The sequence below is a fragment of the Nerophis ophidion genome, linkage group LG07 (assembly GCF_033978795.1).
Source record: "Nerophis ophidion isolate RoL-2023_Sa linkage group LG07, RoL_Noph_v1.0, whole genome shotgun sequence".
Lineage (NCBI taxonomy): Eukaryota > Metazoa > Chordata > Actinopteri > Syngnathiformes > Syngnathidae > Nerophis > Nerophis ophidion.
This window is the reverse complement of record NC_084617.1, coordinates 4,925,077-4,940,694: the sequence shown is the minus strand read 5'-3', so window position 1 is coordinate 4,940,694 and position 15,618 is coordinate 4,925,077. Positions and strand designations below refer to the sequence as shown.

The following is a 15,618-nucleotide window of genomic DNA, read 5'->3' as shown; positions in this document are numbered from 1 at the left end:
TGTGGACGCCATCTGCTGCTCCACATGCTGCAAGTTTTTGCTGTCGTCCAGCGTTCCGTTTCTGTTTACTTTGTAGCCAGTACAGTTTTTATGCTTCATTGCCTTTTCCTTTCCCTTTGATTCATTTTTTGGCTTAAGCGTTGCCTACCTTTTTACCTCCTCATGACTTATTTTTGAGTTTCTTGGTGTTTTCCTGTGTGCTGTTATTTTGGTGTTTTCCTGTCGCGGTTTCATGTCTTCCTTTAAGCGCCATTCTCCGCGCCGGCTTGGTGTTAGCATGCATGGCTATTGAAGTTGTTGCTATTCTTCTTTGTGTACGGATGTACTTTGTGGACGCCATCTGCTGCTCCACACTCTGCAAGTTTTTGCTCTCATCCAGCGTTCTCTTTTTGTTTACTTTGTAGCCAGTTAAGTTTTTATGCTTCATTGCGTTTTCCTTTGGTTAATTTTTTTGGCTTAAGCGTTGCCTTCCTTTTTACCTCCATGTCTTATTTTTGAGTTTCTTGGTGTTTTCCCGTGTGCTGTTATTTTGGTGTTTTCCTGTCGCAGTTTCATGTCTTCCTTTTGAGCGCCATTCCCCGCACCTGCTTTGTGTTAGCAAGCAAGGCTATTGAAGTTGTTGCTATTCTTCTTTGTGTGGAACGTGTTGCTTGCTACGTCACTTACGAATGCACTTTGTGGACGCCGTATGCTGCTCCACACTCTGCAAGTTCTTGCTGTCGTCCAGCATTCCGTTTCTGTTTACTTTGTAGCCAGTTCAGTTTTTATGCTTCATTGCCTTTTCCTTTCCCTTTGGTTCATTTTTTGGCTTGAGCGTTGCCTACCTTTTTACCTCCTCAAGCCTTATTTTTGAGTTTCTTGGTGTTTTCCCGTGTGCTGTTATTTTGGTGTTTTCCTGTCACAGTATCATGTCTTCCTTTGAGCGCCATCCCCCGCACCTGCTTTGTGTTAGCAAGCAAGGCTATTAAAGTTGTTGCTATTCTTTTATGTGTGAACCGTGTTGCTTGCCACGTCATGTACGGATGCACTTTGTGGACGCCATTTGCTGCTCCACATGCTACAAGTTTTTGCTGTCGTCCAGCGTTCTCTTTGTGTTTACTTTGTAGCCAGGACAGTTTTTATGCTTCATTGCCTTTTCCTTTCGTTAATTTTTTAGCTTAAGCGTTGCCTACCTTTTTACCTCCTCAAGCCTTATTTTTGAGTTTCTTGGTGTTTTCCCGTGTGCTGTTATTTTGGTGTTTTTCTGTCGCAGTTTCACGTCTTCCTTTTGAGCGCCATTCTCCGCACCGGCTTGGTGTTAGCATGCATGGCTATTGAAGTTGTTGCTATTCTTCTTTGTGTGGACCGTGTTGCTTGCCACGCCATGTACGGATGTACTTTGTGGACGCCATCTGCTGCTCCACATGCTGCAAGTTTTTGCTGTCGTCCAGCGTTCCGTTTCTGTTTACTTTGTAGCCAGTACAGTTTTTATGCTTCATTGCCTTTTCCTTTCCCTTTGATTCATTTTTTGGCTTAAGCGTTGCCTACCTTTTTACCTCCTCATGACTTATTTTTGAGTTTCTTGGTGTTTTCCTGTGTGCTGTTATTTTGGTGTTTTCCTGTCGCGGTTTCATGTCTTCCTTTAAGCGCCATTCTCCGCGCCGGCTTGGTGTTAGCATGCATGGCTATTGAAGTTGTTGCTATTCTTCTTTGTGTACGGATGTACTTTGTGGACGCCATCTGCTGCTCCACACTCTGCAAGTTTTTGCTCTCATCCAGCGTTCTCTTTTTGTTTACTTTGTAGCCAGTAAAGTTTTTATGCTTCATTGCGTTTTCCTTTGGTTAATTTTTTTGGCTTAAGCGTTGCCTTCCTTTTTACCTCCATGTCTTATTTTTGAGTTTCTTGGTGTTTTCCCGTGTGCTGTTATTTTGGTGTTTTCCTGTCGCAGTTTCATGTCTTCCTTTTGAGCGCCATTCCCCGCACCTGCTTTGTGTTAGCAAGCGAGGCTATTGAAGTTGTTGCTATTCTTCTTTGTGTGGACCGTGTTGCTTGCTACGTCACTTACGAATGCACTTTGTGGACGCCGTCTGCTGCTCCACACTCTGCAAGTTTTTGCTGTCGTCCAGCATTCCGTTTCTGTTTACTTTGTAGCCAGTTCAGTTTTTATGCTTCATTGCCTTTTCCTTTCCCTTTGGTTAATTTTTTGGCTTGAGCGTTGCCTACCTTTTTACCTCCTCAAGCCTTATTTTTGAGTTTCTTGGTGTTTTCCCGTGTGCTGTTATTTTGGTGTTTTCCTGTCACAGTATCATGTCTTCCTTTGAGCGCCATCCCCCGCACCTGCTTTGTGTTAGCAAGCAAGGCTATTAAAGTTGTTGCTATTCTTTTATGTGTGAACCGTGTTGCTTGCCACGTCATGTACGGATGCACTTTGTGGACGCCATCTGCTGCTCCACATGCTACAAGTTTTTGCTGTCGTCCAGCGTTCTCTTTGTGTTTACTTTGTAGCCAGGACAGTTTTTATGCTTCATTGCCTTTTCCTTTCGTTAATTTTTTAGCTTAAGCGTTGCCTACCTTTTTACCTCCTCAAGCCTTATTTTTGAGTTTCTTGGTGTTTTCCCGTGTGCTGTTATTTTGGTGTTTTTCTGTCGCAGTTTCACGTCTTCCTTTTGAGCGCCATTCTCCGCACCGGCTTGGTGTTAGCATGCATGGCTATTGAAGTTGTTGCTATTCTTCTTTGTGTGGACCGTGTTGCTTGCCACGCCATGTACGGATGTACTTTGTGGACGCCATCTGCTGCTCCACATGCTGCAAGTTTTTGCTGTCGTCCAGCGTTCCGTTTCTGTTTACTTTGTAGCCAGTACAGTTTTTATGCTTCATTGCCTTTTCCTTTCCCTTTGATTCATTTTTTGGCTTAAGCGTTGCCTACCTTTTTACCTCCTCATGACTTATTTTTGAGTTTCTTGGTGTTTTCCTGTGTGCTGTTATTTTGGTGTTTTCCTGTCGCGGTTTCATGTCTTCCTTTAAGCGCCATTCTCCGCGCCGGCTTGGTGTTAGCATGCATGGCTATTGAAGTTGTTGCTATTCTTCTTTGTGTACGGATGTACTTTGTGGACGCCATCTGCTGCTCCACACTCTGCAAGTTTTTGCTCTCATCCAGCGTTCTCTTTTTGTTTACTTTGTAGCCAGTAAAGTTTTTATGCTTCATTGCGTTTTCCTTTGGTTAATTTTTTTGGCTTAAGCGTTGCCTTCCTTTTTACCTCCATGTCTTATTTTTGAGTTTCTTGGTGTTTTCCCGTGTGCTGTTATTTTGGTGTTTTCCTGTCGCAGTTTCATGTCTTCCTTTTGAGCGCCATTCCCCGCACCTGCTTGGTGTTAGCAAGCATGGCTATTGAAGTTGTTGCTATTCTTCTTTGTGTGGACTGTGTTGCTTGCTACGTCACTTACGAATGCACTTTGTGGACGCCATCTGCTGCTCCACACTCTGCAAGTTTTTGCTGTCGTCCAGCATTCCGTTTCTGTTTACTTTGTAGCCAGTTCAGTTTTTATTCTTCATTGCCTTTTCCTTTGGTTCATTTTTTGGCTTAAGCGTTGCATACATTTTTTACCTGCATGCTGTGGTTTGCATATTGGGATTGCAGTTCTACAGAACGGCACTGTATATGCAGATTATATGCAAAAAAAAATAGTTTTGGCCCAATTAGGTGATGTTGCATAATTTCCCACGACACACCAGACAATATTGTACCGCACAGTGGTGGAAAAACACTGCCCTACAGCACTTGAGGAATGGAAAATAACAGCATGCATGTATATTTCTCTCCACCAGGGTGAGACGGGAGGACCCGGCCAGAAGGGGAGCAAGGGAGATAAAGGCGAAGCAGTGAGTATGATTTTCATTTCAAGAATCTCTCTTATGTAAGCAACTCTCACCAGCAGGAAGTAAAGGACATCCCAACTGCCTAATTGGTTGGGGACAAGTCATCATGATAACACTTTGTCTCCACAATTAGAGCAGATGGCTCTAATCCAGGGGTCGCCAACCTTTTTGAAAGCAAGAGCTACTTCTTGGGTACTGATTAATGCCAAGGGCTACCAGTTTGATACACACTTAAATAAATTGCCAGAAATAGCCAATTTGCTCAATTTACCTTTAATAAATAAATATATATATATATTTTTAAAAAAAAAGGGTATTTCTGTCTGTCATTCCGTCGTACATTTTTTTTTCCTTTTACGGAAGTTTTTTGTATGGAATAAATGATGAAAAAAACACTTAATTGAACGGTTTAAAAGAGGAGAAAACACGGAAAAAATGAAAATTTTATTTTGAAACATAGTTTATCTTCAATTTCAACTCTTTAAAATTCTAAATTCAACCCCAAAAAAAAATGAAGAGAAAAACTAGCTGAAAAAATTTAAAAAAGACTTTGTGTAATATCGTTAGTAATTTTTCCTGATTAAGATTAATTTTAGAATTTTGATGACATGTTTTAAATAGGTTCAAATCCAATCTGCACTTTGTTAGAATATATAACAAATTGGACCAAGCTATATTTCTAACAAAGACAAATCATTATTTCTTCTAGATTTTCCAGAACAAAAAATTTAAAAGGAATTAAAAAAACTTGGAAATAAGATTTAAATTTGATTATACGGATTTTCTAGTTTTGCCAGAATATTTTTTGGGAATTTTAATCATAATAAGTTTGAAGAAATATTTCACAAATATTCTTCGTCGAAAAAACAGAAGCTAAAATGAACAATTAAATTAAAATGTATTTATTATTCTTTACAATAAAAAAATACTTGAACATTGATTTAAATTGTCAGGAAAGAAAAGGAAGGAATTTAAAAGGTAAAAAGGTATATGTGTTTAACCTTCGTCTTGTGTTAGGGTCGGCACCGACCCGTTTTAGTTTTTAAATGCATAAAAACACCACATACATTTATTTTTTTGCATCAAAGCTTTTTGACTTTGTCAGGAACCTCTTTGTCAACAAAATAAAACATTTAAATTTTTTTCACTAAATTATAAAATGCTCTGGTAGAAATTATGCCCTTGGTGTTGTTAGGGTCGGTTTCGACCCGGTTCTAAAAATAAGATGATAAAGCAATGATAAAAGCCAAAACTGAACACACTGACAGCCAGCTCCTCTCCCAATCATGTGAGCTTTAGTGGATTCTCATTTGACCTTGTTATCCTGTACAAAAACAAACAAAAGACGGACACAAAGTGTCACTTTTTGCCACTCTGATTTTGTTTTTTTATTAGTTTTGGAACTAGTAATCTATTTCTCTTGATTTCATTTGCTTGATTGGTTGTTTGTTTGATGTTGGATTTCTGTTGCTGAAAAAAATACTTTTTAGTGGATTCTCATTTTACCTTGTTATCCTGTACAAAAACAAACAAAAGACGGACACTAAAAGTGTCACTTTTTGCCACTCTGATTTTGTTTTTTTATTAGTTTTGGAACTAGTAATCTATTTCTCTTGATTTCATTTGCTTGATTGGTTGTTGTTTGTTTGATGTTGGATTTCTGTTGCTGAAAAAAATACTTTTTAGCCTTTTTCTCTAAGTAAATATATATGGGTCGAAATTGACCCGTAACACCATAGATGTTACTATAGTTAAAATTCTTAAAATGAAAAAATAAATAAAACACATTTATTTAAGAGATGTGTTCTAATACCCCTTAGTAATAGTTAGGTAACACAACAACCTTTTTTTATGTATATGATTCTCTTGAGGTTCCATTTTTAAAAATTGAAATCGAGGGGTATACTGACAAAAAAAGGCCCAATGGCCCAAACCAAAAATATTAAAACCAATATTTTCAAGGATAAGGAGGCCTAACAAGGTAACCAAGAGATGAGAAACAAATTGGATGATAGATAATTGTTTTTAGTGTATTTTACAGCTGATTTAAGACATGGGTCAAAACCGACCCGTTAACATAAGAGATGGTAACAGAAAGCTAACACAAGAGGAAGGTTAAAAATCCTAAAATCTATTTTAAAGTTGTATTTTTTCTCTAAAATTGTCTTTCTGAAAGTTATAAGAAGCAAATAAAAAAAAAAAAATGAATTTATTTAAACAAGTGAAGACCAAGTCTTTAAAATATTTTCTTGGATTTTCAAATAGGGCGGCATAGCTCGGTTGGTAGAGCGGCCGTGTCAGCAATTTCAGGGTTGCAGGTTCGATTCCCGCTTCTGCCATCCTAGTCACTGCCGTTGTGTCCTTGGGCAAGACACTTTACCCACCTGCTCCCAGTGCCACCCACACTGGTTCTAATGTAACTTAGATATTGGGTTTCACTATGTAAAGCGCTTTGAGTCACTTGAGAAAAGCGCTATATAAATATAATTCACTTCACTTCAAATTCTATTTGAGTTTTGTCTCTTTTAGAATTAAAAATGTCGAGCAAATCGAGACCAGCTTGTTAGTAAATAAATACAATTTTAAAAAATTGAGGCAGCTCACTGGTAAGTGCTGCTATTTGAGCTATTTTTCGAACAGGCCAGCGGGCGACTCATCTGGTCCTTACGGGTGACCTGGTGGGTAGATTGGTGACCCCTGCTCTAATCAGTACCTAATAGCCAGTCTCCCTTTCAGGGACCCCCAGGACCTCTTGGGGCCCAAGGACCCGTGGGCCAGCCGGGATTGCACGTACGTCACAACGTGGGAAATTGTATGGAGCCGCCGGTCCGACTTTGTGTGTTGCGCTGCAGGGGGCAGATGGCGAGCCGGGCCCCCGCGGGCAGCAGGGGATGAACGGGGCAAAAGGAGATGAAGGATTGAGGGGATTTAAGGGAGGGAATGGTCCAGCAGGACTACAGGTAATACTGATTCATTGGTTGCATAATCAAGCCACGGCATTTAATTCCATCTTCTTATCTGCAGGGAATGCCAGGACTACCAGGAGAGAAAGGAGAAGGTGGGCACGTTGGCTCAATGGTGAGTTATCTTGTTTTTTATGTATTTATTGTCTGGCAGAATAAAGAAAAACAAGCAACTTTTCCAGATGAGTTTAAGACAGGATTCAATCAATACCACATAACACTTAACATTTATTAAATATAATCCATCCATCCATCCATTTTCTACCGCTTATTCCCTTTTTGGGGTCGCGAGGGGCGCTGGCGCCTATCTCAGCTACAATCGGGCGGAAGGCGGGGTACACCCTGGACAAGTCGCCACCTCACCGCAGGGCGTTAAATAATAATAATAATATATATATATCCATCCATCCATTTTCTACCGCTTATTCCCTTTTTGGGGTGGCGGGGGGCGCTGGCGCCTATCTCAGCTACAATCGGGCGGAAGGCGGGGTACACCCTGGACAAGTCACCACCTCACCGCAGGGCGTTAAATATAATAATAATAATAATATATATATCCATCCATCCATTTTCTACCGCGTATTCCCTTTTTGGGGTCGCGGGGGGCGCTGGCGCCTATCTCAGCTATAATCGGGCGGAAGGCGGGGTACACCCTGGACAAGTCGCCACCTCACCGCAGGGCGTTAAATAATAATAATAATAATAATAATAATATATATATCCATCCATCCATTTTCTACCGCTTATTCCCTTTTTGGGGTCGCGGGGGGCGCTGGCGCCTATCTCAGCTACAATCGGGCGGAAGGCGGGGTACACCCTGGACAAGTCGCCACCTCACCGCAGGGCGTTAAATATAATAATAATATATATATCCATCCATCCATTTACTACCGCTTATTCCCTTTTTTGGGTTGCGAGGGGCGCTGGCGCCTATCTCAGCTACAATCGGGCGGAAGGCGGGGTACATCCTGGACAAGCCGCCACCTCACCGCAGGGCGTTAAATAATAATAATAATAATAATATATATATCCATCCATCCATTTGCTACCGCTTATTCCCTTTTTGGGGTGGCGGGGGGCGCTGGCGCCTATCTCAGCTACAATCGGGCGGAAGGCGGGGTACACCCTGGACAAGTCGCCACCTCACCGCAGGGCGTTAAATAATAATAATAATAATAATATATATATCCATCCATCCATTTTCTACCGCGTATTCCCTTTGGGGTGGCGGGGGGCGCTGGCGCCTATCTCAGCTACAATCGGGCGGAAGGCGGGGTACACCCTGGACAAGTCGCCACCTCACCGCAGGGCGTTAAATAATAATAATGATAATAATATATATATCCATCCATCCATTTTCTACCGCTTATTCCCTTTTTGGGGTGGCGGGGGGCGCTGGCGCCTATCTCAGCTACAATCGGGCGGAAGGCGGGGTACATCCTGGACAAGCCGCCACCTCACCGCAGGGCGTTAAATAATAATAATAATAATAATATATATATCCATCCATCCATTTGCTACCGCTTATTCCCTTTTTGGGGTGGCGGGGGGCGCTGGCGCCTATCTCAGCTACAATCGGGCGGAAGGCGGGGTACACCCTGGACAAGTCGCCACCTCACCGCAGGGCGTTAAATAATAATAATAATAATGATATATATATCCATCCATCCATTTTCTACCGCTTATTCCCTTTTTGGGGTGGCGGGGGGCGCTGGCGCCTATCTCAGCTACAATCGGGCGGAAGGCGGGGTACACCCTGGACAAGTCGCCACCTCACCGCAGGGCGTTAAATAATAATAATAATAATAATATATATATATCCATCCATCCATTTTCTACCGCTTATTCCCTTTTTGGGGTGGCGGGGGGCGCTGGCGCCTATCTCAGCTACAATCGGGCGGAAGGCGGGGTACACCCTGGACAAGTCGCCACCTCACCGCAGGGCGTTAAATAATAATAATAATAATAATATATATATCCATCCATCCATTTCCTACCGCGTATTCCCTTTGGGGTGGCGGGGGGCGCTGGCGCCTATCTCAGCTACAATCGGGCGGAAGGCGGGGTACACCCTGGACAAGTCGCCACCTCACCGCAGGGCGTTAAATAATAATAATGATAATAATATATATATCCATCCATCCATTTTCTACCGCTTATTCCCTTTTTGGGGTGGCGGGGGGCGCTGGCGCCTATCTCAGCTACAACAGGGCGGAAGGCGGGGTACACCCTGGACAAGTCGCCACCTCACCGCAGGGCGTTAAATAATAATAATAATAATAATATATATATATCCATCCATCCATTTTCTACCGCTTATTCCCTTTTTGGGGTGGCAAGGGGCGCTGGCGCCTATCTCAGCTACAATCGGGCGGAAGGCGGGGTACACCCTGGACAAGTCGCCACCTCACCGCAGGGCGTTAAATAATAATAATAATAATAATATATATATATCCATCCATCCATTTTCTACCGCTTATTCCCTTTTTGGGGTGGCGGGGGGCGCTGGCGCCTATCTCAGCTACAATCGGGCGGAAGGCGGGGTACACCCTGGACAAGTCGCCACCTCACCGCAGGGCGTTAAATAATAATAATAATAATAATATATATATCCATCCATCCATTTCCTACCGCGTATTCCCTTTGGGGTGGCGGGGGGCGCTGGCGCCTATCTCAGCTACAATCGGGCGGAAGGCGGGGTACACCCTGGACAAGTCGCCACCTCACCGCAGGGCGTTAAATAATAATAATGATAATAATATATATATCCATCCATCCATTTTCTACCGCTTATTCCCTTTTTGGGGTGGCGGGGGGCGCTGGCGCCTATCTCAGCTACAACAGGGCGGAAGGCGGGGTACACCCTGGACAAGTCGCCACCTCACCGCAGGGCGTTAAATAATAATAATAATAATAATATATATATATCCATCCATCCATTTTCTACCGCTTATTCCCTTTTTGGGGTGGCGGGGGGCGCTGGCGCCTATCTCAGCTACAATCGGGCGGAAGGCGGGGTACACCCTGGACAAGTCGCCACCTCACCGCAGGGCGTTAAATAATAATAATAATAATAATATATATATATCCATCCATCCATTTTCTACCGCTTATTCCCTTTTTGGGGTGGCGGGGGGCGCTGGCGCCTATCTCAGCTACAATCGGGCGGAAGGCGGGGTACACCCTGGACAAGTCGCCACCTCACCGCAGGGCGTTAAATAATAATAATAATAATAATATATATATCCATCCATCCATTTCCTACCGCGTATTCCCTTTGGGGTGGCGGGGGGCGCTGGCGCCTATCTCAGCTACAATCGGGCGGAAGGCGGGGTACACCCTGGACAAGTCGCCACCTCACCGCAGGGCGTTAAATAATAATAATGATAATAATATATATATCCATCCATCCATTTTCTACCGCTTATTCCCTTTTTGGGGTGGCGGGGGGCGCTGGCGCCTATCTCAGCTACAACAGGGCGGAAGGCGGGGTACACCCTGGATAAGTCGCCACCTCACCGCTGGGCGTTAAATAATAATAATATATATATCCATCCATCCATTTTCTACTGCTTATTCCCTTTTTGGGGTGGCGGGGGGCGCTGGCGCCTATCTCAGCTACAACAGGGCGGAAGGCGGGGTACACCCTGGATAAGTCGCCACCTCACCGCTGGGCGTTAAATAATAATAATATATATATCCATCCATCCATTTTCTACTGCTTATTCCCTTTTTGGGGTGGCGGGGGGCGCTGGCGCCTATCTCAGCTACAATCGGGCGGAAGGCGGGGTACACCCTGGACAAGTCGCCACCTCACCACAGGGCGTTAAATAATAATAATAATGATAATATATATATCCATCCATCCATTTTCTACCGCTTATTCCCTTTTTGGGGCGCTGGCGCCTATCTCAGCTACAATCGGGCGGAAGGCGGGGTACACCCTGGACAAGTCGCCACCTCACCGCAGGGCGTTAAATATAATAATAATAATAATATATATATCCATCCATCCATTTTCTACCGCTTATTCCCTTTTTGGGGTGGCGGGGGGCGCTGGCGCCTATCTCAGCTACAACCGGGCGGAAGGCGGGGTATACCCTGGACAAGTTGCCACCTCACCACAGGGCGTTAAATATAATAATAATAATAATATATATATCCATCCATCCATTTTCTACCGCTTATTCCCTTTTTGGGGTGGCGGGGGGCGCTGGCGCCTATCTCAGCTACAATCGGGCGGAAGGGGGTGTACACCCTGGACAAGTCGCCACCTCACCGCAGGGCGTTAAATAATAATAATAATAATAATATATATATCCATCCATCCATTTTCTACCGCTTATTCCCTTTTTGGGGTGGCGGGGGGCGCTGGCGCCTATCTCAGCTACAATCGGGCGGAAGGCGGGGTACACCCTGGACAAGTCGCCACCTCACCGCAGGGCGTTAAATATAATAATAATAATAATATATATATCCATCCATCCATTTTCTACCGCTTATTCCCTTTTTGGGGTGGCGGGGGGCGCTGGCGCCTATCTCAGCTACAATCGGGCGGAAGGGGGTGTACACCCTGGACAAGTCGCCACCTCACCGCAGGGCGTTAAATAATAATAATAATAATATATATATCCATCCATCCATTTTCTACCGCTTATTCCCTTTTTGGGGTGGCGGGGGGCGCTGGCGCCTATCTCAGCTACAATCGGGCGGAAGGCGGGGTACACCCTGGACAAGTCGCCACCTCACCGCAGGGCGTTAAATATAATAATAATAATAATATATATATCCATCCATCCATTTTCTACCGCTTATTCCCTTTTTGGGGTGGCGGGGGGCGCTGGCACCTATCTCAGCTACAATCGGGCGGAAGGCGGGGTACACCCTGGACAAGTCGCCACCTCACCGCAGGGCGTTAAATATAATAATAATATATATATCCATCCATCCATTTACTACCGCTTATTCCCTTTTTTGGGTCGCGAGGGGCGCTGGCGCCTATCTCAGCTACAATCGGGCGGAAGGCGGGGTACACCCTGGACAAGTCGCCACTTCACCGCAGGGCGTTAAATAATAATAATAATATATATATACATTATTTGTAAAAAAGCTCTTTACGTTGAGCAAACAACCTCAAAGTGTAAAAAAATAGCAATAATTAAAGTTGCAAGCAGCGATGGACGGGACCGACTTTTGCTGGTGTTTCCTGCCTTTACCCATTCAACATATCTTTACCTGCACATTACCTACCTTCTCTGTACCCTGGTGTCCAACTGGTGCCTCCTTCTTTCACCCAGTCAACATATCTTCACCCGCACATTACCTACCTTCTCTGCATTGTGTGGTCACGCTGGTGCTTCCTGCTTTTAAGCGGCCATCTTGAGAAAGCAGCATCAGCGCAGCCCTTCTTTGAAGGTTTGTAAAGTCAAAACCGGAGCAGTTAGAAAAACTCTTTGCGCAACTTTTAATCAGAAGGGTTCAATCTATTGCTTGTGCGAGTTTGAAGCCGACACAACAAACGCACTCAGAGGAGATAATGTTTGAAAAAAGGTGACGGGTTTTTACAAAACTTTTGTTTTGAAGGGGTGATTGTCAACGTCCTGTTGATTTTTGCTGAAGGGTGTCAATTCGTGAAATGTAGGTCTAAGTGAGACCTACATAGAGGTTTTTGTTTCATGTCCCTAGGACATTCTTACCGGAAGTTACAAGCAGTTTTGTCTGTGTTTTCTTCCCAAGAGCAGTTTTGTCAGTGTTTTATTCCTAGGGGGCGCTAGAGCCCAATTTTGAGTTTTTTTTTAATTTTTATTAGATCGCAATTTTCACCACTCCTGATGTTTGTGTCCAGTTTGGTGAGTTTTGAAGCATTTTATGGGGGTCAAATTACAGCTGAAAGAGACAAAAATGACATTTTTTAGGAAACTTTTGTTTTGAAGGGGTTTTCCTGTTGATTTTTGCTGAAGAATGTATGTGAATGAAATTTAGGTCTAAGTGAGACCTACATAGAGGTTTTTGTTTCATGTCTCTACGACATTCCTAACGGAAATTACAAGCAGTTTTGTCAGTGTTTTATTCCTAGGGGCGCTTGGCGCAGTTTTAATTTTTTTTATTTTTTTTTAATTAGATCGCAATTTTCACCAGTCCTGATGTGTCTGTCCAGTTTGGTGAGTTTTGAAGTATGTTAATGGGGTCAAATTACAGCTCAAAGAGACTAAAATGACATTTTTCAGGATACTTTTGTTTTAAAGATGTTTTCCTCTTGATTTTTGCTGAAGAATGTATGTAAATGAAATATAGGTCTAAGTCAGACCTACATAGAGGTTTTCGTTTCATGTCTCTACGACATTCCTAACGGAAGTTACAATAAGTTTTGTCTGTGTTTTTCCTAGGGGGCGCTAGAGCGCAATTTAGAGTTTTGAGTTTTGGTTTTTTGATTAGATCGCAATTTTCACCAGTCCTGATGTGTGTGTCAAATTTGGTGAGTTTTAAAGCATTTTAAGGGGGTTAAATTACAGCTCAAAGAGGCGGCGGTATAATAATAAAGAATAATAATAATATTAATAATAATAATAAAACCTTAGAAATTCAGTTGGGTCCTCTGTCCCAAAAGGACATCAGTCCCTAATAATAGAATATTTTATTTGTAAAAAAGCACGTTTTCTTGAGCAAATAACCTCAAAGTCCCACTGTGGAAAAAATAGTAATAAAAATAATGACAAAAACATAATAAAAATAAATAAAATATAAAACTAGAAACCGCCCAATAGCTAGAACCAGCATACAAATTTATAAAAAGGCTTTTTAAAAAAAAAAAAAAGATGGGTTTTTAAGCCTTTTTTAAAAGCATCCACAGTCTGAGGTGCACTCAGGTGGTCAGGGAGAGCGTTCCACAGATTGGGAGCAGCGGAGCAGAAAGCTCGGTCTCCCATAGTTTGTGGTTTTATCCTTGGAGGTTGGAGGAGGTTAGCCTGTTTGGAGCGAAGGTGTGTCGTGTGGAGGATTTGGGGGTGAGCAGTTCTTTGAGGTAGACAGGGGGCAATTCCATGGAGGCACTGGTGAGTTAGGAGGGAGATTTTGAATTCAATCCTGAGTGGAACAGGAAGCCAGTTATTTTGCCCTTCCTGTTTAAATTCATGTGTAAATGTTGCTCCGAATCTTCATTTCGGAGCCAAAGCTTCAACAAAATGTTAAACTTGGACAAACTTTAATGATCCCCAATAATCAAAAAATAAATAAATACCATTTTAATTTAATTTTTAGCCAGGATTACTCGCGTGCCGGATTTTGGACGCTGGCGGGCCGTATCTGCATCTCAGTAACAAGTGGTAGAAAATGGATCGATGGATGGGTGAAAAAGAACAGATTAAAATAATAACAATAAAAAAATTTATAATAATTAAAAAATGTATATATATATATATATATATATATATATATCTTAATTAGATTATCCAGAGAATAGTGCTCGATACCATGGTAGAGCGCAATATGTAAGTGAGTCAAAAATCACAGGACTACTTTATCTCTACAGAACTGTTTCATGAGGGGTTCCCTCAATCATTAAGAGATTTATATATGTATAGATATATATATATTTTAAAAAAATGTTTTTTTCTTATTTATTAATTTACTTTTTTACTTGGTACTACCTGCGGGCCGGTTTCTGGGTGCTGGCGGGCCGTAGTTTGGGTACCACTGCTTTAAGGTTTTGTTCCATAATAAATAAATAAATAAATAAGGCTTCTCTCCTTGTTTCCAAAGTGAGTTTTGCTGGGAGCAGATTCCAACATAATCTTCATCTGTGACGAGCTGATGTCAGCTCAACATGAAAGAAAGTTGCAGTTTTTTGCTTCCGGGGATCACATCTTCATTATTATTTATCAGCATTTTCTCCTGCAATGCAGATCAAATGTACATTTCCCTTCCTTACCTTCTTGGAGGGCGACGAGGCAGAGAGTACAATGACAGCGGTACACAGGCAGTCCTTCACAGATCATTACTTTTTCAACGAGCTCTGCCTATAGATAGTTGTGTAGTGACAGACCAGACCTTGGCAACACACATGAATTTTGTACGCTCGGATGACAAATGATGGGTCGCTGTCTTGGATGTTGCATGGATGCACCGCTCCGGCTGGATTAGTCTCAGTATTGTTTAGACTTGATGTAAGATGGCAGACTGAAGGGCATTTTTTTTTGTCGTAGTTCAGTCTCTGCTATTCTGCTCCACTCGGGAATTGAACCTGGTTTGCCCGCATGAAAGCCCCGGCTGATAGTCAGCACTGCCCTTGAGGTTGTCAGGGAGTGAGGTTTACCAACGTTAACTGGCTGGTCTTTAACAACCGAACTAAAGGCCTGGGTTATCAACTCGATAGCCAGGAGAACTCTTAAAGTTGCCAGGGAGTGAGGTTTACCAACGTACACTGACTGGCTTTTAACAACCGACCTAAAGGACTGGGCTATCTACTCGATAGCCTGCACTACTCTTAAAGTTGTCAGGGAGTGAGGTTTACCAACGTTAACTGGCTGGTCTTTAACAACTGAACTAAAGACCTGGGCTATCAACTCGATAGCCAGCTTAAAGTTGTCAGGGAGTGAGGTTTACCAACGTACACTGACTGGCTTTTAACAACCAAAGCTAAAGGACTGGACTATCTACTCAATAGCCAGCACTATTCCTACAGTTGTCAGAGAGTGAGGTTTACCAACGTTAACTGGCTTTTAACAACCAAAACTAAATGTCTGGGCCATCAACTCGATAGCCAGGACGACTCTTAAAGTTGTCAGGGAGTGAGGTTTACC

The 15,618-nt window shown here is 42.8% G+C and overlaps 1 protein-coding gene across 3 annotated transcripts in view; it reads left to right on the top strand.

Moving 5' to 3' along the window:
• Positions 1-15,618, top strand: part of col5a3a (collagen, type V, alpha 3a) — a 266,668-nt gene that overhangs the window by 198,039 nt on the left and 53,011 nt on the right. For all 3 annotated transcript variants that reach the window (XM_061905224.1, XM_061905223.1, XM_061905225.1), the window contains 4 exons: positions 3,807-3,860; positions 6,594-6,647; positions 6,710-6,817; positions 6,882-6,935. In XM_061905224.1, the coding sequence (XP_061761208.1) occupies positions 3,807-3,860; positions 6,594-6,647; positions 6,710-6,817; positions 6,882-6,935 (270 nt within the window). The remainder of the gene's footprint in view (positions 1-3,806; positions 3,861-6,593; positions 6,648-6,709; positions 6,818-6,881; positions 6,936-15,618) is intronic.